Genomic DNA, 25,434 nt, shown 5'->3' with positions numbered 1-25,434 from the left:
AATGCTTGTTTCATTTTCGAGGAAGTTGCAGTGGTGCATCCCAAGAGTGTTACGGATCAAAGAGGTCCCATGAGGACACAAACATAGAGAAGGAACAAGAGGGCAGCAGAGAGCCACACCTCGAGCTCCTAAGGATGCATCTAGTTAAGACAGCACTAAGATGCATGACTCTTGCTCCATTACCGCGCCCCCCCCCCTTTACATCTGCACCAGATCTGTGAGACAACTATCACACTCTAACAAAAAACAGAAACAAAAAATGTTTTCTTGTGTTTAGCAGCTCTAGAAACTGGGAGTGAAATATCACAAAGGGAGAGGAGTTGTAAAATGCCAGGTGGATGATTGGAAGACACTAGAAGTCTAAATTAGCAGAGCTGGTTTAAGAATCAAGCAAACTATAGTAATTAGTTCAAGAGGCAAGGAGGTCAGAAGCACCTGGAAGTGGATCTTGCAATGTCAATGCTAGACTGAATTTTTGATGCCATCAAATGATCCTTTAAGTCTTATCTCTTCTGGATTTTTTTAAAGATACATCAATTAGCTAACATCTAATAATCCAAAAATAGTCCATAGTTTCCTCCTATCTGCTTTTGTGTATTCCTGCAAGATGGACAAATAAAAACAAATGACTGGTCTAAATAATTCACACACTCAAAAATGAAACTAAAAATTCTAAAACTCAGGGTCAACAGAAAATAGAAGGTATAACTTTACTGCTTAAACTTTTCATTTAATATATCTTGTATGTATATTTATATATATATATATATATATATATATATATGTATATACCTCGTATACAAAACAACTCCAGCAACTGGTAAATACTTTTTATAAGTTGTTATTAATAAAATGTACCCTGTATAACTACATCAACAAAAAACTCACAAAAAATGAAAAAACCAAAATTACAGATTAATATTATAATGGGAACATAAAGAGTTTAGAGATGAAAGTAACCATAATGATTATCTCCATTTCCCATCTTCAGGCCTTTGCACTAATTGTACACAATACTTGCCATATATACTTCTTCCTTAAGCACTTTCCAATGTAGTCTGTTTCTTCCTTAAAGAGGTAGCTCAGATACCATGTTCTGCTTAAGTGTATATGTTATTTCCTTTGTGAGTTTTAAAAAGGGGTAACTCCACCCACTAGCTCTCTCTTTTGACTCTTCAATTGGCATCTGGAATTTCCCATAAGGTATTGGGGGGGGTTAGGAAGGGGGGAGCAGTAGTGATGCAGTTAGGCAAGCTTGAGGCAGAGTCCCTAGCTACCTCTTCTGCTTAGGATTTCTTTGATTAATTACAGATGAAAGAATAATAGTCCTGAGATGGATTTTTTCAGCCTTGGTGACAGCTCCTTCTGGCTTCAGGCTCACTGTTCTTTCCACTGAACCACCCAGCTGCCCCTTACTATAGGGCTTCTTGAAGAAAAAGATGATCAATAGAGGAAGAATAGCCCAAATTCTGTCCTGGCTTTGCTGAAGATCCAGACTTCAAGAGGAACAGTGCAGAGCCAAGGTAAAATATAAATATCTGTTCAGCAGTATAGTAAACTTATCATGTTTAGATATGTTTCAGCTTTCAAGGAAATTTTAATACTTAGGTGTATTACTGGTCATTTTTTTAATTTTTTTTTTCCCAATATGAACTTGTAAGTCCCTTATTAAGCCTTCATTGCTTTTGGTCTGGAGAAAACAAATACTTATCCTATTCCTGATTTATGTTGTATTCTGAGTGCTATTTTCCCAAAGTCTAAGTTTTAATTAATTTTTGCCAGGGTTTGGGGGGATAAAATTTAAGAAAATTCTAGACCATCTTCTCTTAAGTAAATCAAATTCCCCAATCTTCAACCTGGTTAGTGCATGCCTGGGTCACAAAGCTGAGAGAGGCTCCTTGATGGAGACAAAGAGGTCAGGTATCCCAGGCTCCCTAAATCTGGAACTGGGTAGGATTATTACAATTGGATCAAAGGTTTTTGAGATGTCTTTAACGGCTAGTCTGAATTTCTCAACTTTAGCTTTAACTCCAAGTATAGTGTTCTTATCTTACCAGCCTCCTAAGATTTCTTTAATTCTTCCTCTTCAATCTTAAAAATAACTTTCATCAGAAAATCCATACCACTTCTTAATCATTGGCATCCTCAACTATTATAGGACATATAAGATACCTCACTTTCACACTGATTGAGGTAAAGAGAACAAAAAAAAAAAAGAGAGAGGGATTGCATGCTATGTGAGATTCATTCCACCAGGGAAGTAGGTTCAGTAGGCAAGGACAGCTATCAAAAGATCATGATAAAAAAATTTTGCAACATGCCTCAATAATATGGAATAAAAGCACAGATGGCATGTTTATCTACTCTGAAGATGACACAAAACTGAAAGGGAGCAGTACTAATCCACTGGAAGGCGGAATTAGGTTCCCAAAAGATTTTGATAGGCTAGAAATTTGGAGTTAATTTAATAAAGTAAAACAGAGAAAAAGGTCAAAGCATATATTTGGGTTAAAAAATCTATACTACTTTACAACAAAATTAACTTTACAACTTTTTAAGATGACAATTGGCATGGACAGACAGCAGCTAATGTGAAAAAGATTGAGGAATTTTAGAAAAATGTAATCTCTCTAAATGCATCAAATGTCTCTTTGTGTTTTACCATCTTTAATGCCTAGAAATAATAGGCTTTATAATTAGTTAATTTAGTCAATAATGGTCTTAAGCCATTCCTAATATGTGCTCATTGAACTGAATTTACCATAAGCCCTATATGAAAACTAGTTTGTTCTTGGACTGCACCAAGAGACACTTGAACAAGGAAGGTCCTTTTACCTGGTCATAGAACATCTAACATAGTGTGTTCAGTTCTGGCTGCCAAATTTTAGTAAGGTCAAGGACAAGGGTGTCCTGAGTAATCTTTGAGATCATGCCATAGGAAGATAACTGGAAGAAAGTAAGGATGTTTAACCAATTTACATGGGAATTGGAAAGCTGTCTAATAGTGTTTGAAAGACTAACAGTGTTGAAGAGAGATTAGACTAATTCGTATCTTCAAAAGGAAGAAAGGTAGATTTCAACTGAATATAAAAAGGAAAAACTTTCAAACAAGTAGAGTGATCCCAGAATTGCCTTTAGAGATGAGTGGGGACTTCAGTCAAAGGTTGGATGGTAAAAAGGGGTCCCTTTCAAGAAGAAGTAAGATTCTGTAGGAGGGAAATGGAAGCAATTTCCTTTTGATTGGGGATAATGGGCAAAGAAGACTCATCTTCGTGAGTTCAAATCCAGTCTCAGATATTTACTAGTTGTGTGACTCTGGGCATGTCACTTCCCTTCCTCCCTCTTCCCCACCCCCCATTTGCCTCAGTTTCCTCATCTATCAAATGAACTGGAGAAGGAAATGGCATACTAGTCCAATACCCTTTAAAGGGAACCCCAAATGGGGTCATAAAGAGTTGACACAACTGAACAACAAAAAAAGATGAACAATGTCAGAACTAACACTGAAAACCAACTGAAGTTAGGACCTAAGTATGATGTAATACTATTGTACTGTAAGAAATTATGAAGAAGATGGTTTCTGAGAAACCTGGGAAGACAAATATGAAATGATGCAGATTAAGACAAATTAGGGAGAATATATGGTAAAGGAAAAAAAACTCTGAAATCTGATCAGCATAATGACCAACCAGGATTTCAGAGGATTAATGATAAAACATGTTGGTAAACCTCCTAAAAGGAAGAAGGAGTGCAGAAGGAGATATTTCTTGAACATGGCCAATGTGGAAATTTGTTTTCCTTAACTATACATCTTTGTGATGAGTTTTATTTGTCTTTCTTTTTTTCCTCCCAAGTTAAGTGACTTGCCCAAGGTCACAAAGCTAGGAAATTATTAAGTGTCTTAGTTCAGATTTGAACTCAGGTCTTCTTGACTTCAGGACTGGTGCTCTATCCACTATGCCACCTAGCTGTTCCTGTTCTTCATTCTTTTTTTTTTTTTAGGTTTTTTGCAAGGTAATGGGTTAAGTGGCTTGCCTAAGGCCACACATCTAGGTAATTATTAAGTGTCTCAGGCTGGATTTGAACTCAGGTACTCCTGACTTCAGGGCTGGTGCTCTATCCACTGTGGCACCTAGCTACCCCCTGTTTTTCATTCTTTTTTTTTAATTATAAAGATTTTTTTAATTTATTTTGAGTTTTACAATTTTCCCCCTAATCTTACTTCCCTCCCCCCATAGAAGGCAATTTGCCAGTCTTTACATTGTTTCCATGGTATGCATTGATCCAAATTGAATGTGATGAGAAATCATATCCTTTAGGAAGAAACATAAAGTATAAGAGATAGCAAGATCAGACAATAAGATATCAGGTTTTTTTTCCCCTAAATTAAAGGTAATAGTCCTTGGTCTTTGTTCAAACTCCTCAGTTCTTTCTCTGGATACAGATGGTATTCTGCATCATAGACAGCCCCAAATTGTCCCTGATTGTTGCACCGATGGAATGAACGAGTCCATCAAGGTTGATCATCGCCCCCATGTTGCTGTTAGGGTGTACAGTGTTTTTTGGTTCTGCTCATCTCACTCAGCATCAGTTCATGCAAATCCTTCCAGTCTTCCTGAATTCCCGTCCCTCCTGGTTCCTCATAGAACAATAGTGTTCCATGACATACATATACCACAGTTTGCCAAGCCATTCCCCAACTGAAGCTGTCCTTCAATCTTAATAGATGAGTTGGGGGGTGGGGATCGGAAGAAGGGTAAGAAGGCATAATTTTGCTCATTAAAAAAAAATATAATAAAAAAATGAACTGAAGACATTATTTTTCAACACTCTCTCCTGGGCACTATATACTCAGGAGGAGACATTAGATGGCTTTCAGATGGATATAGTGTTGCTGTCCTAAAGTTGTCTCTATTGTAGCAAGATGCACAAAAGGAACGAGCTATCTTTCTACTAAATATCTGCTGATTTTGCCATTAATGACAGAAAAGGACCTTCTTGAAAGTTCTGTTGAAAAGGCCCTGAATTTTAATCTATATCCCCCTTTTTGCAGTTCATTTTTAGGATTGTGAGAAGTCCTCAAAAACCAGAAAAATACTTTACTGATTTCCCATACTACACTTGGCCTCTATGACATTCTTAACCAATCTCTCCCCTCCTAAAACCCACACATATCATCACCACCATCACCCCCACCAAAAAAAAAAAACCCACAACTGCTTTCAGCAATTTAAGAAACATTACTCTGGTTTGTTCCACTTGTTCCCTTCTCTCACTTCACCCACATACATTCTTTTTCTGGTGCCATGGAAAAATTTACAAGTGCCCACACAATGAACCATCTCCCTTCTCTCTTTCAAATCTTGCTTCATGGATCACTTCCTCCAGGGATCTATTCTAATCTCACTAAGCAGAGTTGAGAAACAACAAAGAAGATGAAATACCATCCATTCCCACTCCCAGTTCCACATTTATCAGCCTCCTCTTGAAGATTCCTGTCCTTCTTCTTTCCCTTTTGAACATGACATGGGTATCTCTCAAATTAAGAGGTAAAAGCACTTTTTAGAGACTAGGTATAATCCTACTTTCTAGTGAGCATCTTGCACCAGGCTGCCTGTATACTACCATACTAGATTAAGTGTAATAGCTCAATGATTCACTGATCTCCATGATCATATCATAAAAAGATGAGTAAAGGAGTTTTGAGGTACCTATGAATATAAAACACTATTCAAACACAAACCAAGTCAGAGAATGGGCTAGAGCATTCAAACAGCAATGAGAGGGCTGTGAGCAGGGCTGCCAATTCTCAGGAAGGAGGCATCTGCCAAAAACCCTTCCAAGAACAGGGCATGCATGCTGGGTTGGGGAGGGGTGTAAAGGAGTTGACTAAATACTGACCAGTAGGTACATGCTGTGAAATTTCTATCCCAGCTTGGATTGGACTCCCTCCATATTGCAGGCTAGGCAGGTGGCAGGAACCTTCTCACTGCTCCTACACATTCCCCAGGGCATGAAATAAAGACTCAAAGAGAATTCTTCTACGCAATGTTTCTAAGCGCAGAATGGGTCTCTCAGAACAGATTCCATACTAAAAGAGTGTAATCACCACTAGAGTTGTCTTCCAGAGAAGAGAATAATGAAATAGGTAGGTTGATAGATAGAAAAGGCGACAGACAGGTAAATAAGAGATTGAAAAATAAAAAGAGAGAAAAACTAGCATTTGTATCCAACTTTAACTGCTTTGTAAACATCTCATTTTATCTGGAAACAACCCTGGGAGTGAGGGGGCATTGTTATAACTGTCTGACAACTGAGGAAACTGAGGCACATAGATGTCAAGAAATTTGTGCAAGTTCACACAATTAGTACATATCTGAGATTATATTTAAACTCAGGAATTCCTGATTCCAAGTCTACTGCTCTATCCTCTGTCACACTTAGATGCCACAGGTATATAGCTGTAAAAAAAAAAACAAAAAAAAACTTCTACTAGTAATACTCTCAAACTGGTTCTAAGAGAACTCGTAAAAAATTTTCTATAGTCTCTCTTTCTACAAATAGATCCTACCTTGATCCATCCTCTCTAGTAAAATTCTAATGATAACAGAATTGTGATGAGTAAAGAACTCTGTGATTCTTCATTAAAATATATATTTATGCATAAATTATATTTTGAATAATATTATGCTGGTGATATCAAGACAAAAAAATTATAGTTTCCTTATAAGAGGTTGGTTTAGCTATACAGAAAGGAAAATCCAAGTGGATGAAGAATCCCTGTTGTTTAGATCTTGTGAATGGACAACACAAAGAGCCTAACCACTGGTACGCTTGTTTTAGACACTGCGGATGAATAATTAACTCGAATTTTTTTCCTGAAACAAAGACTTAGTTTTGTTTTGTTTTGTTTTGTTTTTTAACACCAATATTCTTCAAATTATAGACAGCTGAGTTGTAGAATATAACTTGGAGAGAAATTGAAGTAGAAGAATGACCAAAGGACATAGGATAGATGCAAGCAGGTTTCAACATGTTAGTGAATCAATACCCTTTGTTAAGTTCCTACTGTACACTAGGTACTGTGTTAAGCACTGGGGATACTAAGAAAGTAAAAAAACAGTCCCTGCCCTTGAGAAGCTTACAACTAATTGGAGGAGACAAGAAGCAAACAAATATATACAAATATATACAAACAAGCTATACAGGAAATAAAAGAGATTTGCACAGTGCCTGGAACTAGAATTAATAGAGATTGAGGAAAAAAATTTGCTGTAGAGTGTGAAATTTTAACTGGGACTTGAAGCCAGGAAAGCCAGGAAGAGGAGATGGGAACCATTGGTGAACCATTAATAAAAATACTAGCATTTATAAAGTACTTTAAGGTTTACAAAGCATTTTACAAATAATATAGCATTTGATCTTCATAACAAGCTGGTGGAGGGGACAAGGTGATCTTATTATCAATCCTCATTTTACAGATGAAAAACTCAAGTAGAGAGAAATTAAGTGACTTAATTAAACTGCTCACAAGTGTCTGAGGCTGGATTTATACAATAATCATTTACAATACAACAAATACTTATTAAGTAGCTACCGCATGCCAGGCACTCTGCTTGGTTTTAACTTCACTACCATCATGCCCCATCTCTTCATTAGGACAAGCTCATTGCCAGAAAACTTCAGCTTACATGGCAGCAGTGCCTTCAGCTGCTACTATCCTGATTGGAGACCTGGAGGGTAGAGCAAAAAACTCCTCCCAAAGAGGACTCAGAAGCTTGGCCAACTCTTCGTTTACCACCAACTACTTTTCTTAGTTTCCATTCCATCATTAGATGTCTCCATGAAGGGTGTCCTCTGTTGTCCCCACTTCCCTTTCAAATTCCTTCTGTGGAGATTAAATTATCCCACCTACAATTAAAGAGACTGAGGCAGAGCTCTGAACCAATGGCACTTTATTAAAGGGTCTGCATGGTCCCCTCCAATGAAGTTGGCCTCAGATGTTCATCACAATCTAAGATGCCCCTTGCTTCAAGAGTCTTATCTTTTTGGGGTTTTGAGATCAAAAATATGCAAAAGAGGCACGGTAAAATACAGAATCTCACTGGTTGATAGACTTTGCTCTAGAGGGTCAAAAATGACATCAGTAGAGAGGTCACAGATTGGATGAAGTATGGGGCATGGTCATAAGATGGTCACCTGCTCATGCTGCATAAGAGAAAATGGTCTAGAGGTACAAAAATAAATACTTTCCAAAGAATACAAGCATCCCACACATGCTGGGTTTGAACATGGAAACTGAGTAAAACAGGATGGAGATATCTTTCTCAATATGCTCATAATTGTGCAAATGAACATTTGGTACTACTATTTGCTGGAGGTTATGGCAGTAGTAGGTACTTAAGAAATGTTCATTGTATTTTTAAATGTTTATTTTATTATCTCATTTAGAGATGGTAACAAGGAAAGGGATTGTGTACAGGGAAGCTAAGTGGTACCATTTACTTATTTTAGGGCAAAGTAAACTGATTTTATAAATGGACAATGACTTGCAAGTACATTTTGTACAATATCAAACCTTCCCTGAAAATGCCATTTTTAGAGCCACAATGACAGTAAAAGCTTTAAGTTTACAAAACACTTACATATAATATGTTATTTGATCCTCCTTGGGAAACAAGTACTCTTATTATTCTCCACATACTGCAGAGTGTGAGAAGCAACCTAGTTCCCCAGGGTCAAAAGCTCCTAACTGACAGGAAGGATTTCAACTTTGGTCTACTTTATTCCCAATCCAGGTCTCTATCCATTATGTCACCTAGCTACAGAATGAGGAATGGCATAAAAGATGAAAAGGAAACTTAGCAGAGATAAATATTACAGAAAAATAAACTCACTGATCATGTATCAAGAGTTAGGGATAGGCAACCATCAAAAGCAATGCAAAGTAAAGGAGAAGGGTCCCAGCACACTTGATGCCCCTCTGACAGATTTATAGGAGGGCATGAACAAAAAGTCACACTAGATAGTAATCTGAATTGCTTAGAGAGATTGCAATGTGAATCATTATTGCAAAACAAGGAACCTCCAGTTTGCTAGTCCTATTGGTCTGGCCTTGTCACAAGGCAACCAAGGAACTTAAAATTCAATAAATCTAAGAGCTTGTTATGATGCTATAAATATCCAAATGGTCCTGGGCAGAAAAAAGGTTCTCCACCCCTGCATTAAAGGGATTATCCACATTAATGAAAGCATTACTCTCTTTCAGGGGTCAAACTCAAATAGAAGTAGATCTCCACAAATTAACATCATCAACACCATCTACAAAACAGCTAACATTTGCATACTGTGTATTCTGTGTTAAATGCTTTAGGATTATCTTACTTGATCCTCACAACAACCCTGGGAGGAAGGTAATTTATTATCCTCATTTTATATGAGGAAACTGAGACTAACAGAGATTAAGTTTCTTGCCCAAGATCACAGTTAGTAAAATTTGAATTCAGATTATACTGACTATCCTCATGCTCTACACTAGTGGCTCCTATGTTGTATTACATGTTATTTATTTTGTCAAACATTTCCCAGTCAAATTTTAATCTAGTCCTGGCTGCCAAGTTTGATACCTCTGAGTTAGATTACTGGAGTATCTATATATTCAATAGTATAATAAAAAGAAAATTGCAATTGGAGTCAAAGGATCAGAGTTAGAATCTCATCTCTGATGTTTTCTGTATGACCATGGACAAATTATTCAACCTCTTTTGCCCTCAATTTTCTCACTTATAAAATGAAAATAATATCTGTGGTACCTACCTCTCTTTGGATTGTTTTGAGGCCTAATGGGAAAAAAATGAATGTAAAATCTTCTGCAAACCTCAAAATGCTAGATCAACATGTAATGAATGGATAGCTTAATTGACAGATGTTGTTCAGTTGTTTGTTGGTTTTTTTTTTCAGTTGTCTGACTCTTTGTGACCCGATTCGGGGTTTCCTTGGCAAAGATTGTAGAGTAGTTTGCCATTTCCTTCTCCAGTTCATTTTAAACTGAGACAGACAGGGTGAAGTGACTTGCCCAGGTTCTCACAGTTAGTATTAAAAATCAGATTTGAACTCAGTAAAACAAACTCAGACAAATCCACTGCCCCACCTCACTACCCTATTTCTCAAATTCTTAGTGAATAAATCCTGCTTTCCTTGAGATGGAGGACAGCTACTTGGCCATTCTAACAGTAATTTAATAATTGTTTTTTGGCTTCTTTTGTAAGTCAACTCAACAATTTCACAAGTGAAATCTATGTCTTTAGAACACCTGTGTGGAACCCTGAAATATGACATTCCCGGTCCTGGAGACCTTTAGGTCTTTTTTGAAAATTAACAGATTTCCACATGAAATTGTTTAGATGTTCTGTCTGAGGACACAAGGTGGCAGATTTGGATGACCTTTGTGATATTAGGAATAGTATCACAGTGGGAAGGAAGGGAAGGAATGTCTCATATCCCCACTCCCTCCCTCCAGGAGGCCAACACAAGCTGATCATAGAATCCTAAGCTTTTAAAAAATGGAAAGAAAGCTTGGAGATGAGAATCAGGGCAAAACTAAGGAACTTGGAAGGGGGGTGGGGGTGAAGGGAACTGTTAACCAGGGGAGAGCAGAACCAAGGGTCCATTGTCTAAAGGACTGACTGGGATAGGTTTTCTTCAGCAATGAAATGCAAGGGGCAAGGATAAACAGGAAACCGGATATTTAAGCAAGGGATGTCAGGGCTGATTCCTGAGGAAGAATGCAAGGAATTGACAGTATTGTCTGGTTCCACTCAATAAAATGCCCATGGCTCACAAGAGCATCTACCAGCCAAGAGTAGAAAATTCTAAAGACCTTGCGTACATATTGTTGTCTCCTGTATAATTAGCTGTGAGCTCCTTGAAAACAGGGACTGTCACTGGCTTGTGGCTGACCAGTCAACAAATGTTTATTAAGTGCCTACTATGGACCAGGAGCTCATAGTCTAATGGGGAAGTCAAAAAAGCAAAAAAAAAAACAAAAAACAAAAAAAAAACCCAGCTATATTTTATATATACATATACATACATATATATATATATCAAGCTATAGACAGAATAAATTGGAAATAATCAACAGAGAAAAGGTACTAAAATTAAGAGGGGTTGGAAAAGGCTTTATGTTAAAGATAAATTTTAGTTGGGACTAAAAGGAAACCAGAGAAGCCAGTGGGTTGAGATGAAGAGGAAGACTGGATAAAGGAAAAAAGAGGAGGGGAGGCTGGCTAGGTGTCCTAGTGGATAAAGCACTGGCCTTATAGTCAGGAGTACCTGGGTTCAAATCCGGTCTCAGACACTTAATAATTACCTAGCTGTGTGGCCTTGGGCAAGCCACTTAACCCCATTTGCCTTGCAAAAAAAACCTTAAAAAAAAAGGAGAAAAGAGGAGACAGTCAGAGAAAAGGCCTGGAGCTGAGAAATGATTGTCTTGTTCATGGAAAAGCCAGGTCAGTGTCACTGGATGTAACAGAACATATAGTTAGTAGGGTAAAAAGGCTGGAAATTAGGAGGGGGTTGGGTCATCGTGGGCTTTGAACATTAAACAGAAGGTTTTGTGTTTGACCCTGGAGACAATTAGGAACCCTGGAGTTTACTGAGTAGGAGGAAGAATATAGTCAGACCTACACTTTAGGAAAACCATCTTGGTGGCTGAAGAGAGGAATGGGTAGAGAGGAGACAGGTAGACCTACCAACAGGACTATTTCAATAGTCCAACTGGGAAGTGATGAAGGGTTTGTACCAGAGTAGCGGAAGTGTCAGAGGAGAGAAGAGGATATATTTAACAGTCTTTGGTAACTTGATTAAGATCATATATGGGGTAGAGATATTGAATCATTGAGGATGACTCCTAGGTTGTAAGACAAAGAGATTGAAAAGATGGTGCTGTCCTAACAGTAATAGGGAAGTTAGGAAAGGTAGACAGCTTAGAAAGAAAGATAATGAGTTCAGTTTTAGACATGTTGAGATTAAGATGTCTACTGGACATCTGGTTCGAGATTTCTGAAAGGTTGTTGGAGATGCAAAATTAGAAGTCAGCAGAGTCCAGGACAGGATAAGTAGATTTGAGAATTGTTGGCAAAGAAATGGTCATTAAATCCATGAAAATTGATGAGATCACCAAGTGAAGTCATACAGAGGGAGAAAAGGGCTCAAGTCAGAACCACATTAGTACATAGTAGGCACTTAATAAATGTTTACTGGTTAGCTTACTGAAGCAGATCTCTGAAGCATAATTGCTATTATGTATAGAAAGCAAAAATCTGCCTATAGCAGCAGTTAAGAGTCAATAACCTCAGGCCCCTGGAAACTCCACCTTAATCTCAATACTGCTGAGCACCCTGAAGAAAGGTGACAGCATAGAAATAATTATAGCAATTATGGGGTTGAGGAGAAAGGGGATGTCCCAATCCTCTGGAAAAGTGATGGGACTCAAACTGGAATCTAAGGAAATATACACCAAAGACCAGACTGGGTCAAAATCTCAGTGGCTCAGGGTCTATCCAAATCCAAGATGTTGAGATGAAAAAGAAACAGATGAACAAGCAGTAATAGATATTCCTTCCAGGAAAATCAATGGCAGATTAGAAAGCAAAACAGAGAGCAATGGTGACCAAACTCTGATCAAGTCTGCATCCAAAGTTTCAGCATTTAAAAACAAATTTTATTACATAATCACAGAATTTGAGGAGTTGGAAAGGACTTCTGTGGTTGTCAAGTTCATCCCATAATACAAAAGGAATCCCCACTATAACATTCCTAAGAAGTGGCCAAGGTCTTTGTAGAAGATCTGGTTGGTTGTGGTCCTTTAAAAGAATATCTGGAGGGGCGGCTAGGTGGCAAAGTGGATAAAGCACTGGTCCTGGAGTCAGGAGTAGCTGTGTGGCCTTGGGTAAGCCACTTAACCCAATTTGCCTTGCAAAAAAACTAAATAAATAAATAAATAAGAAGATCTGGGGGGAGGGAAGGGGCAGCCAGGTGGTACAGTGGATAGAGCACTGGTCCTGGAGTCAGGAGTACCTGAGTTCAATTCGACCTCCTATACCCAATACTTACAAGCTGTGTGACCTTAGGCAAGTCACTTAACCCCATTGCCCCACCAAAAAAAACCCAAACCAACAACCAAAAAACCTCAGCAATATCACCAAGTCAGGAATGATGTATAGTACATATGACTGTGACTGATCAGATCAATAAGAGCTCACAAAGCTCTACCACAACTCAGGCACAAATAATCTCTTTAAACATTTGGAATGGAGATGTCTCTAAATTAGCATATCTCACACTTCTATTATTCTTCTGCCAAAAAAATCCTACAAGGAAGGGGAACACAACCCATCCCACAATGCATCTCACCTTGCAACAGTTCTAATTATTAGGAATTTTTTCTAGATATCTAACCTAAATTTGGCTCTATGTCTCTTCTACTCGCTGCTCCAGGTGCTAGCCTCTGGGAACCAGGAGACCAAGTGTGCCTTCGACTTAAAAGCCCCTGAATCTTTCTTCCTTCAGTTTAAATAACCCAGTCCCTTGGATCAGTCCTCATATGATATGCACTCAAGGTCCTGCCTCCCCTTGGTTACCCATCCCAGGACACATTCTAGCTTATCTATGGCCTTCCTTCTTTGCAGGGCCTGCACAGTACTTCAAGTGAACTCTGCTGAGGGCAGTGAAACTATCAACTCTCTATATCTGGAAGGGGTGGATGCCTTAGTATTTTCAGAAGTAGCTGATGACAGTGGATAGAGTCCTGGCCATGGAATCAGGAATATCATAATACCTGTGTGAATCTAGTTATTTTCTCTTTGCCTCAGTTTCCTCAGCTGGGGTTAATAAGAGTTAATAAGAGTCCTACCTTCCAGGATTGTTGTGAGCCTCAAATGAAATATTTATGAATAGAATTTATCACAGTGCCTGGCAACATAATAAGTATTGTATAATTGTTTATTCCCTTTCCTTCCTTTTTTATATTTTCAGAGCTGTTTCCAGAGACCTTCTCCTTCTTTCTCTATGAAGCTCCTTTATAATACAAAGACAAAAAGTTAAGCAAGTCACTACACTCAAAAACATATTCAATATTTCTCCCTCTTATCCTGGTGATGACTCTTATTCTGGTGATAGAAGATTGAAAGTTTCTCTAAGAACTGAAGAACTCTGATTGCAGATTAAAGCATTTTTTCACTTTCTTTATTTTCCTTGCTTTTTTCCTTTGCTTTTTTTAAATTATGGTTAATATGGACATATGTTTGCATGACTTCACATGTATAATAGGTATCATATTGCTTGCCTTCTCAATGAGTGGGTGAGGAGCTGGAAGGAGGGAGAAAATTGGGAACTCAAAATTTTTAAAAATAATGTTTAAGGGAGTGGCTAGGTGGTGTAGTGGGTAAAGCACCAGCCTTGGAGTCAGGAGTACCTGGTTCAAATCCGGTCTCAGACACTTAATAATTACCTAGCTGTGTGGCCTTGGGCAAGCCACTTAACCCCATTTGCCTTGCAAAAATCTAAAAAAAAATGTTTAAGGGGTGGCTAGGTGGTGCAGTGGGATAGAACACCAACCCTGGAGTCAGGAGGACCTGAGTTCAAATCCTACCTCAGACAATAATTACCTAGCTGTGTGACCTTAGGCAAGTCACTTAACCCCACTGCCTTGCAAAAACCTAAAAAAAAAAGTAAGTTTAAAGAAGAAAGAAAAGAAAGAAAACTCTAGGGGAAGGGTTATTTTTTTCATCTCTTCTCTGGGACCAAGCTTATCATTATAGCCATGCAGATTTTAGTTGTTTTTACTGAACATTATGGTTCTGTTGTAGTTACCATAATATATTACTTTCCTCATTCTACTAACTTTACATAAGATCATTCAAGTCTCTTAGCTTTTAAAGTCCTACATAACCTGGCTGTAACCTCTTTCCAATGTCATTAGACATCGCTCTTCCTCCCTTCAATCTGTGATTCAAACTGACCTTCTCTCTTATTCCTTACACACAAAACTCCATTTTGCTCAATTGGTGCCATTCTATCTTCCACCTCTCCCTTTACAACTGTGGTTCCCCATGCACTCTCTCCTCACCTCCTCCTCATAGTCTCTCCTTTCTTTCAAGCACTGTCTTTTGCATGAAGCCTGTTCTCCCCAACTGCTAAGGACCTCCTTTCCCAAACAAGAACCAGCATTTATACTGAACATTCAGGTTCCCAAAGCACTTTCTTCTCAACAAAAAAGCAATCTACTTCTATTGATGGAGTCCCTGGAACAAATTTCTTCTTGCCTATGGGTCTAAGTTAAATCTGCTTCTGTCTATTTCCCTTCTTTTAAATATCAGTTGATTTTCCAGGCTTCAAGGGATAGTTTCTGGTGACCTCCCTTTGCTTAAGGAGGCATTCAGGAACCACAGACGAAACTGGTCTAGAAACAGAATTTGGGATCTGTGTCGGATTCAAACATACATCTGACTATGAGACAGAAAAAGAATCTATTATCTCATACATATTTTAGGCTAGTCTGGCAGCCTCCTAAAGGTGACTATAAAAGAGATGAATGATTCTACCAGGCTGTTCTAATGGGGGAAGGGAAAAAGAAGAAATAAAAATAGAGATAGCAAACCCTAAATGCCATTTAGGCATTTACTGAGCAAAGTCAGAACAGTATAAAATTTCATGCTTAGTTACTACTTTTTTGTCTGATGACTTATAAAATTTGATCAGAGATGGGAAGTTTAATACACACCATGAGGCAGTACTTTGTAAACTGCAAGTATTTAAGAGCTAAAAACAGCACTTTTCAAAATGAACATTCGGTGTTGTCATGCTTCTGCTTTTACTAATGACATTCCCACAAATCCATCTGCCAGGGTATCTGAGCAACAAAATCTTTGATTTTCTATCACTTGGGCTTTTATCTGTTTTTTTAAGATCCTTGTTACATTTTAGTTTTTAAATCTTTAACTTCCATAAATGTGTATTAAATCTCCAAACTCTTCCTTTATAGGCACAATCAAATATATCAAAAAAGTATTTATTGAAGAGGCCATGATGACCAGGGATGACATGTTCAGTACCAAGATACAAAGACTAGGTGACATAGTTGATAGAGCACTTGCCTTGGATTCAGGAAGATGGGAGTTCAAATCAAGACTCAGACACTTGCCACTCACTATTTGCGTGACCTTGGGCAAGTCACTTAACCCTCTTTGCCTAACATCCAGGGCCACTTCCAGTCTTTCTGACTCATATCTGGCCACTGGACCCAGATGGTTCTGGAGGAGAAAGTAAGGTGGGTAATTTAGCATCCCCTTACTCAAATCTAATGCCAAATCATGGCATCACTTCCCTGATATCATGGTTTTCTTCGAAAATGAGGGACATGGGGCAGCTAGGTGGAATAGTAGATAAAGCACTGGCCCTGGAGTCAGGAGGACCTGAGTTCAAATCTGACCTCAGACACTTAATAATTGCCTAGCTGTGTGACCTTGGGCAAGTCCCTTAATCTCATTACCTTAAAGAAATAAAATTTAAAGAAAAAAGAAAGAAAGAAAATGAAGGACAACCCTGCCTGAGGGAAGTTTGCATTCTATTGGGAAAACTAGCAATACATATTATATGTATGTATTGGTACAATTTTATTGGTATCTATAATTCTTTACCATACATTCACTGACTTCTAAATTAGATACTTATTCTGCATATGACAGAATGTATAAAATAAACATAATCCTCTTCTATCACCAGCAGAATGAGGATAAGCTTGCCAATAGCATGGCTTTGGAGGTCCAATTTTCCCACTCCAGATAGTTCTCCCAGAATAAAGAAAGAAGCCTTAAGTCCAAAGCTTGATGACAGCCATCTATTACCATATTCAACTTCTATGGTTCCTGTTCTTTCCTCCCTCAGGACAAAACTGTCTGCTTCTTCTGATGTCACAATGCATACCAACCTTATAGCTAGAGATGGAGAGATAGATGTCTTATTGTCTAATGACAAGAAAGGGGTAAGAGTGCTTTGAAAGTAAAAGTGGCTCATTCCTACACTAATGGAAGAGGTGACTGGATTAATGAGCTAATTTCATTTTGGTGTTTTCAATTTACTTGAGTTGCTAAATGAGTACAACAAACTAAATTGCTTCAATCTTGAATGGATCTAATGATGGTTAAAATCCTGGATCTTTTAATTATGCTGACTTGAAAAAAACTCTGTTGAATAGGAGCATGATTCTCAGAGATGAGCAATACTTGCCAGAACACAGTACAAAGAAGGTGCTCTATTCCAAACTCCTTACTGTCAAAAGAAGGATACTTCTCCAAGAAAATCACACAAAGAAGGGTTTTAATACACGCTGACCTGCTTTCCAGGCTCATCTATCTAGCTGCAGTTAGAAATAATGGATGATTCAGAGACAGCTAGTTGATGCAAATGCTAGAGCCCTGGGCCTGGAGTCTGGAAAACTTGATTTCAAATTCTGCCTTAGACACTTATTAGCATTATGACACTTAGCAAATCATTTAACCTTTGACTGCCTCAGTTTCCTCAACTGTAAAATAATTATAAAATAATATATATATAAATATATTATAAATATATTTATAATAAAATATATAAAAATATAATAAAGATTATAAATAAATAAAATTTATTATAAAAATATAAAAAATAATTATAAAATAATAGCAGCTACCTACCAGGATTTATTGTATCAAATGAGATAATATTAGTAAAGTACTTAGTACAGCATATGGCACATGGTAGATCCTAAATAAAACTGTATTTCAGGACATCTAGGTAGGGCACTGGATAGAGCACTGACCCTGAGTCAGGAAAACCTGAGCTCAAATCCAGACTTAACATGGCCATGGGCAATTACTTGGCCCTAATTGCCTCCCCTCCAAAAATGTGCTTTCCCCCCCACCCTTTATAACCAAGAGGAAATGAGTATAGGGAACAAAGAGTCCAATGATGTCAAAAACTCAAATAGAAACAGGGGTTGGTGATCCATACAGAAGGATTTACATAACAGGGTCACACAATAATTTAGGGTTTTTTTTATTTTATTAAATATTTATTGATTACATTTTAACCTAGTTCAAGCAGCACTTGGGAATGTTATGGGCCACATGAAACTTACTGACTATTGTGATGTTGATCAATTTTCCCACTTTACAGATGAGGAAACTAAAATCTAAAGAAATTAAGTGGTTTGTTCAAGGTAATTCAGCCGAGATATGAAACCAAGTCTCCTGGATTCCAAATTTAGGTGTTCTTTCAGAATTTAAAAATGAACTCTGCAAATGTGATACTACATGCAACTAAATCACTTATTTTTAATTACGTAGAAGACACAGTGAATAGAGTGTTCAGCCTGGAGTCAGGAAAATTCATCTTTCTGGCCTCTGCCACTTATCAGCTGTATGACCCTGAGTATGTCACTTAGCCTTTTTTTGTCTTAGTTTCCTCATCTACAAAAATGAACTGGAGAAGGCAATGGCAAACCATTCTAGTATCTTTGCCCCACCAAAAACCTAAATGGGATCAGGAAGAGTCAGACAACCTTCAAAGACAGGACAACAATTGTCTGAAGAACAATACAGCAAAAGTATTCAAATCAGGTTTTTAGCTTTTCTTTTGAATCTCATAACTCTCACAGAAGTCTCAGTTCTTTATTCTATATTACTCATTTTTATCTATAAACCTAAATGTAAGAATTAATTTGGTGTTTAGTCCCCGTGGTAGTAGTTACTAAGGGCTTTAAATCTCTGATTTTTTTTTTTATCAAAGTCATCGAGGTCCAGTGAAAATCCTGTAAAAATCAAATTTTCACAGAGCAAATTCCTGACCCTATCATATCCAATGTTACTTTGCTCTTCTGTCCTACCAAATAAATGTACAAGTCCTTTTTTAAGAAGGTCAATTCTATGGTCATTTTAAAATAACAGCCATGAAATTCTCCACATTTAATTTGTAAGTGTTAAATATTTGCTATGGACATTGCCTTGTAAACTAAAGTCCTCTGAATTTGACATTCTTCCATTTGCCAATATAAAAAGTGGAAAAGATATCAGAAAACAAACTTCTAAAAAAGACAAAGCCAATACAAATAGTTTAACAGCCATTATAAACTTGTACCCAGGTAGACAAAAACTCCTATTACTTGGAAGTCTCAGACAGTGAGATGGAAGTATAGGATAAACTTTCATTTTCTGTGCAGTTGTCCAAGTGTCTAAAACAGTTTATTTCTTGCCATAAAAGGTAAGAACATCCAATCTCATATCGGTGACTGAGGAATCTAGGGTAGGGTCTCAGTGTTATCTTTTTGAACATCATTTCTTTACAAGACTAATTACAGGCAGAGGATGTTGGGCTACATGCATTATGACTACAAGACAGATGAAAACCTTCTTTGGAACTAAGTCCTTGATAGGAATAAAAAAAATGTTCCATTTCCTAATAAAAGCAAAGTTATAATGGGGAAAAGATCAAGGAAAAAAATGAACTTAAATAAAGATCATAGGTATTTTGGGTTTCACTACACACAGATTTTTATCTTATGCTAAATTCTCATTTCCTATCACAGATTCACAAGCCTTAAGGCTCTTGATACTTTTCCAAGGGAATATTTTTATCAGGGGGACTGCATAAGTATGATAACATACTATTTCCATATAACAAGAATGGGACCAAATACATTTGAGAAAAAACTAAAAATTTACAGGAGTGGTAAGATGAATATTGATCACTTGACCTACAAATAATTCTTGTGTTGTTCAGTTGAATGACTCAATTTCTCATGACCCTATGGACCATCACACACCAAGATCTTCTATTCTCCTGCCTCTCTCAAAATCTAAGCTCAAATTCATTGTTTCTATGACATTATCTATCCATCTCTTCCTGTCATCCCCTTTTTCTTTTTGACTTCAGTCTTTCCCAACATCTGGGTCTTTTCCAATAAATCCTGTCATCTTATTATGTGGTCAAGGCATTTAAGCTTCAGTATCTGAGCTTCTAATGAATAGTATGAAATAATTTCTTTAAATACTGACTGATTTGATCTCCTTGTCCAAAGGACTGTCAAAAATTTTCTTCAGTACTTTAATTTAAAAGCATCACTTCTGCAGTATTTAGCTTTCCTTATGGTCCAACTCTCACAGTTATACATAGCTACTGAAAAAAAAATCATAGCTTTGACTACATAGACCTTTGTCAGCAAGGTAACAGCTATGCTTTTTAGTCCAGATTTGCCATAGCTTTTCTTCCAAGAAATAAATGTCTTTTAACTTCATGAGTGCAGTTGCTCTCTGCTCTGTGTGCTTGGCTGTGTCTTTCTCTCTCTTCCCCCTTCTCTCATTCCCCACTCATCATTTGGCTGCTCCCAATCCTACTAATTTATTTCATATAACTTTTCCATTCAAACCACACTTCTCTCCTGTCTTCAAATATGACTCAAGCTTTCCTACCTCCAGGCCTTTGACTTCTATACCACTCAAATTTTCAACTCCAAGTTCAAATGCGCTTCTTCATGAAATTTTACATAATTCCTACCAGCTGGAGAGGATTCTCTTCTCTTAAGACTAACCAAAGCATTCTTTTAACTATTCTTACATGGTAATTGTAATACAATGTAAAATGTGCATGTCTCATACTCTCTGCTACATTACAACTTTTTAGAGGGTGGAATCTATATCTTATTCATATTTGCATGAATACAGTGTCTTTTTCCATATAACAAAATTAGTGCCTTTAACACAGAAGACATTCAGCGGCAACTGAACAAAATAGAAATGAACTCAGTAAGTTAAAGAAAAAAATAATTTGATGATATTGATAAAATGAACCTACTGGGTCATAATGAGTTGAACACAACTGAAAAAATGATTCAACAGCAACAACAAATATTAAAAACAGCTATATTCTCTTTTGATGATCTCAAACTGATTTATAAATGTATATTAATATCCATTTAAAATGGATAAAAGGAAAAAAGCACAATGAACATAAAACATAAAAATTTCTTGCTTCATCTCCCTAACAAGCTTTTCTTCTGCATCCTCAGTCAATATAATCTAATGATTCTTTAAAGCTGGACCATTGGTAGCTCTCTTGAACTAGGAAATTCTAAACTATGAGAGACTTAAAGCTAATGAGATGGTTGCATTTAAGTCCAACAACAATATGGCAACCCCCCACTACACAAAGAACCACAAGTCAGTCTTAAGAATGAGTGAAATGGTCCAGGTCAGAAAGGGATAAGGCGAGTTTCCATGTCAAACTGCAATGGGACCAGGCCAGGAGGAGCTGTACTCTGAATTTGGGCAAAATAGAGACTCAGTCTCAAAAACTAAAGAAAACCAAGAACACAAAGGAATACTAGCCTTGGTTCACTTGACTTTAAGATGTTTTCTTGGGCAAAATGTAATTTTTTGTAGAACTGTAATTCTAGCTGCATTAGAGTATTGGAACACAGCCTGATGATACATTTTAATCATATTAAAAGCTTGAACTTTCATGACTTAGGTTTTAAAAAAAGCTGGAACAAAACCTCTGGTATTATGAATCAGAAACTATTACATTTAAATATCAAATAACCTAGCTGTGTGGTCTTGGGCAAGCCACTTAACCCTGTTTGCCTTACAAAAAAATAACAAATAAATAACAAATAAATAAATAAATAATAAATATCAAATAAAGTCCTCCTTGCTGTTATAAAAAAAAACAACTTTGGGACGGATTGTGAACTCTTTGGGTTCCACATGTATATTCATTTCTCTTGTAATAAATGTAGCTTTCACATAAATTTTGTTAAGTTGTGATTGTCTGTTGACATCATTCTGAACTGTTTAACCTGGAATAAAATAATAAATTCTTCTGACCTAATTTAAGACTTATCAAAACAGAATTTCAAAAAAGTAATTAATATTTCCCTTATCTACTTTTATCTTAAAATCCCATATTTTTAAAAAGCAAGATAATCTTGGACTAATGCATGATCATCATGTTAACATGATAACAGTGAAACAGTGTAATTGATCACTGACTGATCAACTGCAAAATTCAAGCCTGTCAATCATGGGGTATGGCTACTTTGACTGACAAACCCTCTAATCCTATTCCCCAATCTCTCAGAACAAGCCAACATTTCAAGCATAGAATTCAGAGAAGAACCATAGCAACAGCTTCAAATCAAAGATAATACCATATGACTCATCTTGAAATGTGAGAAAGAGGGGCGGCTAGGTGGCGCAGTGAATAGAGCACCGGCCTTGGAGTCAGGAGTACCTGGGTTCAAATTCTACCTCAGACACTTAATAATTACCTAGCCGTGTGGCCTTGGGCAAGCCACTTAAACCCACTGCCTTGAAAAATCTAAAAAAAAAAAAAATGTGAGAAATGTGAGTCAAGGTAACAAGCAATGACTTCCAAATAAAATTTTCCCCATAAATTGAGAGCTGCTGTTGTGTACCCTCCCCTGATATTGAATACAAGGCTCCAAATAAATAACCAAAAAGTTTCTTATTATCTTTTTTCCTTTCTTTTTTCTTTTTTTTTAAGGTTGTTTTTTTTTTTTGCAAGGCAATGGGGTTAAGTGGCTTGCCCAAGGCCACATGGCTAGGTAATTAAGTGTCTGAGACTGAATTTGAACTCAGGTACTCCTGATTCCAGGGCCAGTGCTCTATCCACTGCACCACCTAGCTGCCCCAAAGTTTCTTATTATCAAAAAAATAAAAATAAAGTGACCCTAATACAACACCTTTAGAAAGTACTCAAAGTAATTTAGAAAGAATATAACTTTGTTAAACCCAATTCTGTAAGTATAACTCATATCAGTTTGATCACTGCCTTTAGGGAGAGGGGAGGTAATAGAATTTCATTGTTCTCTAGTCAGACACAAAAACTTTCTGAGAATGCAGTTTGATAAACTGAATCCAAATAAAAACTGGTTTTTTTTTTCAGTAGATATAATAATGAATCATTGAAGTTATTTCATTGAAATCCTCAAGGAAGACCAAATCTATCACACTCCTTAATAGAAAAAAGAAAGTATACATCACTAAGAAGTTATTAATGGTGCATCTTTAATTAAAAAAAATTTTTTTTTGTTAAAGTGTTTGTAAAGGAAAGTGTAGGAAAGGTGCCTGTACTGGAAATAACATGAAATTTGGGAGCCAGATTCAAATCTGAACTCACCCTCTGGCATGTCACTTAGATTCTCTCTTGATAGGAAAATGAAGATGAATTAGATAATCTCTAAGGTCTCTCCCAACTCTCAAGCTATGATCTCATGACTTCTACCAGCAAAATGTCTTTAACATCTTTTTGGAGCATATGATTAAGAATGGCAGATTCACAGAAGGAGCCTGGGAATAATGCTCTCAACTCATTTTAATTCTCTTGTAAAAAAAAAATCTTCAGCATGAGTACAATAAGCATATCTTTCCCTTCTTCCTTTGTGTCAATGTGTAAGCTCATCAACTGATTTACTTGAGGAAGAGCAGCTTGTAGAACTCAGCTGTATCTAAGCACAAAGCTTAGTGAGAAAAGTAAGCATCAAAGGCTAGGAAGGGAATAGGAGGCTATATTTGTAGCTCCTCTGTGGAAAAGTCAAACATACTGACATCTGAATTGAATAACAATGGGATCTGCTCTCTCTGCATGCACTGTCTGCTTATCAGGGCAGAACTAATGAAATTTCAGTGCAATAATGCATTGTGTTATTGTATCTTGGTGAGCCCTTCTAATAGCTGTAGCTCATTAGATAGAACAAAAATGATTTCCAAGTGTTTCGTGTTTATAGCAAATAGGGAAGAAAAAACTCTAAAGTGGTGCCTAAAATCCTTGTCAATTAATTTATCAACTAAATATGAAGTACAAGAGGGATTTAGTGAACACTTAACAAAATACTTATTCTAACTACTAGGCTAGTCTTTCCATTAGTTTTCAAGAAAGATCCAGGGCAGGGGACAGCTAGGTGGCAGTGGATAGGTCACTGTAAATTTACTAGCTGTAGGATCCCGGATAAGTCACTTACCTTAAATTCCTTGCCAAAAAAGAAAGGAAGGAGGGGAGGAAGGAAGGGGGTAAAAGAAAGAAAAAAGGGAAGAAAGGAAGGATGGATAGAAAAGAAAGAAAGAAAGAAAGAAAGAAAGAAAGAAAGAAAGAAAGAAAGAAAGAAAGAAAGAAAGAAAGAAAGAAAGAAAGAAAGAAAGAAAGAAAAAGAAAGAGGTGGGTAGGAGATAGGTAGGTAGATAGACAAGACAGAGGACTCTGTGTGACTAAATGGCAAAAAGAATGATAAAATAGGGAAGTACAGGATTTCTTCCAAATAAGCATTAATTAAGCAGTTTCAGGAGATCTATGGCTAGATTTCAGAGTGTTTGTGAATTTGAGTGGGAAAAAGTACATCTTTATTTTCACTCATCTCTAACTGAAATGCAGCATTTCCTTAAATTATGCATTGTATTTAAAAACATTAATCTGAGAAAAAGTTTGCTCATAAGCTTCACCAGACTGTCAGAGTTTGTGATACAAGAAAAGTTAAGAAATCCTGAATAAAATACTTACCACATTCAACTGCTACCAACCTTATAATATTCATATTCAAGGTCAGCTAGATGGAGCAGGTAGGTAGAGCACTGACCATCATGTCCTCAGGACCAAAAGATCTGAGTTCAAATCCAGCCTCAGATACTTACTAGTTTTGTGATTTTTGGCAAGTCACTTAACCCTGATTGCTTTGCACCTAGAGCCATGTCCATTCATCCCGATTCATATCTAGTCACTGGGCCCAAATGGCTCTGGAGAAGGTGAGGTAGATGACTTTGCATAGTACCCCTCACGTAAATTCAATTCATGTCCATGTCATGAGGTCACCTCCTTGATGTCATGGTCTTCTTGTAGAATGAAGGCCAGACATCATTCTGCTCAAAGGGAAGAAGAGCTGAATTTAAATCTAGCCTCAGACACTTAAACCTTGACCCTGAATGCTTCCAAAAGTTGATGAATGGATGGATGGATGCAGAGGGTTAAAGTTAGAATTTGTATTTCACAAACAAACCCTTGCCCTCCAGGAACTTCCCCTTTAGTTAGAGGGGGGGGAAAAAAACAAAAACAAAAAGATAAGTCTTCCAGAGTGCAGGCCCAACAATATATATATACTCTGCCTCACCTAGCTGCCCTGGAAACAAATATGAAATGTAGTAATATAAGATGTGTGATTAAGGGTGACTTAATCTCCCAGTGGGCAGCTAGGTGGCACAGTGGATAAAGTGCTGGGATTAGATTCAGTAAGACCTGAGTTCAAATGCAGTCTCAAACATTTACTAGATGTGTGACCCTGAACAAGTCACTTGGATTCTATTTGCCTCAATTTCCTTATCTGTAAAATGAGCT

The 25,434-nt window shown here is 37.1% G+C and overlaps 2 protein-coding genes across 4 annotated transcripts in view; one reads left to right on the top strand and one right to left on the bottom strand.

Moving 5' to 3' along the window:
* LOC141497580 (trafficking protein particle complex subunit 13) overlaps positions 1-17,581 on the top strand; it is a 61,924-nt gene extending 44,343 nt beyond the window's left edge. The window contains exons 14-15 of one of the 2 annotated variants that reach the window (XR_012471365.1): positions 1,312-1,523; positions 14,038-14,253. Coding sequence is in view for 1 of the 2 variants with exons in the window: in XM_074200279.1 (XP_074056380.1) it covers positions 1,312-1,323 (12 nt within the window). In the remaining variant the exon portion in view is untranslated. Of the gene's footprint in view, positions 1-1,311 lie in introns of both variants that reach the window. The other variant, XM_074200279.1, reaches the window with a different exon arrangement.
* Positions 1-25,434, bottom strand: part of SGTB (small glutamine rich tetratricopeptide repeat co-chaperone beta) — an 80,477-nt gene that overhangs the window by 8,425 nt on the left and 46,618 nt on the right. The gene's annotated exons all lie outside the window — the stretch shown is intronic.

The sequence above is a fragment of the Macrotis lagotis genome, chromosome X, assembly GCF_037893015.1.
Source record: "Macrotis lagotis isolate mMagLag1 chromosome X, bilby.v1.9.chrom.fasta, whole genome shotgun sequence".
Lineage (NCBI taxonomy): Eukaryota > Metazoa > Chordata > Mammalia > Peramelemorphia > Peramelidae > Macrotis > Macrotis lagotis.
Note: the sequence above shows the minus strand (reverse complement) of the source record. Positions and strands in the feature narration are given on the sequence as shown.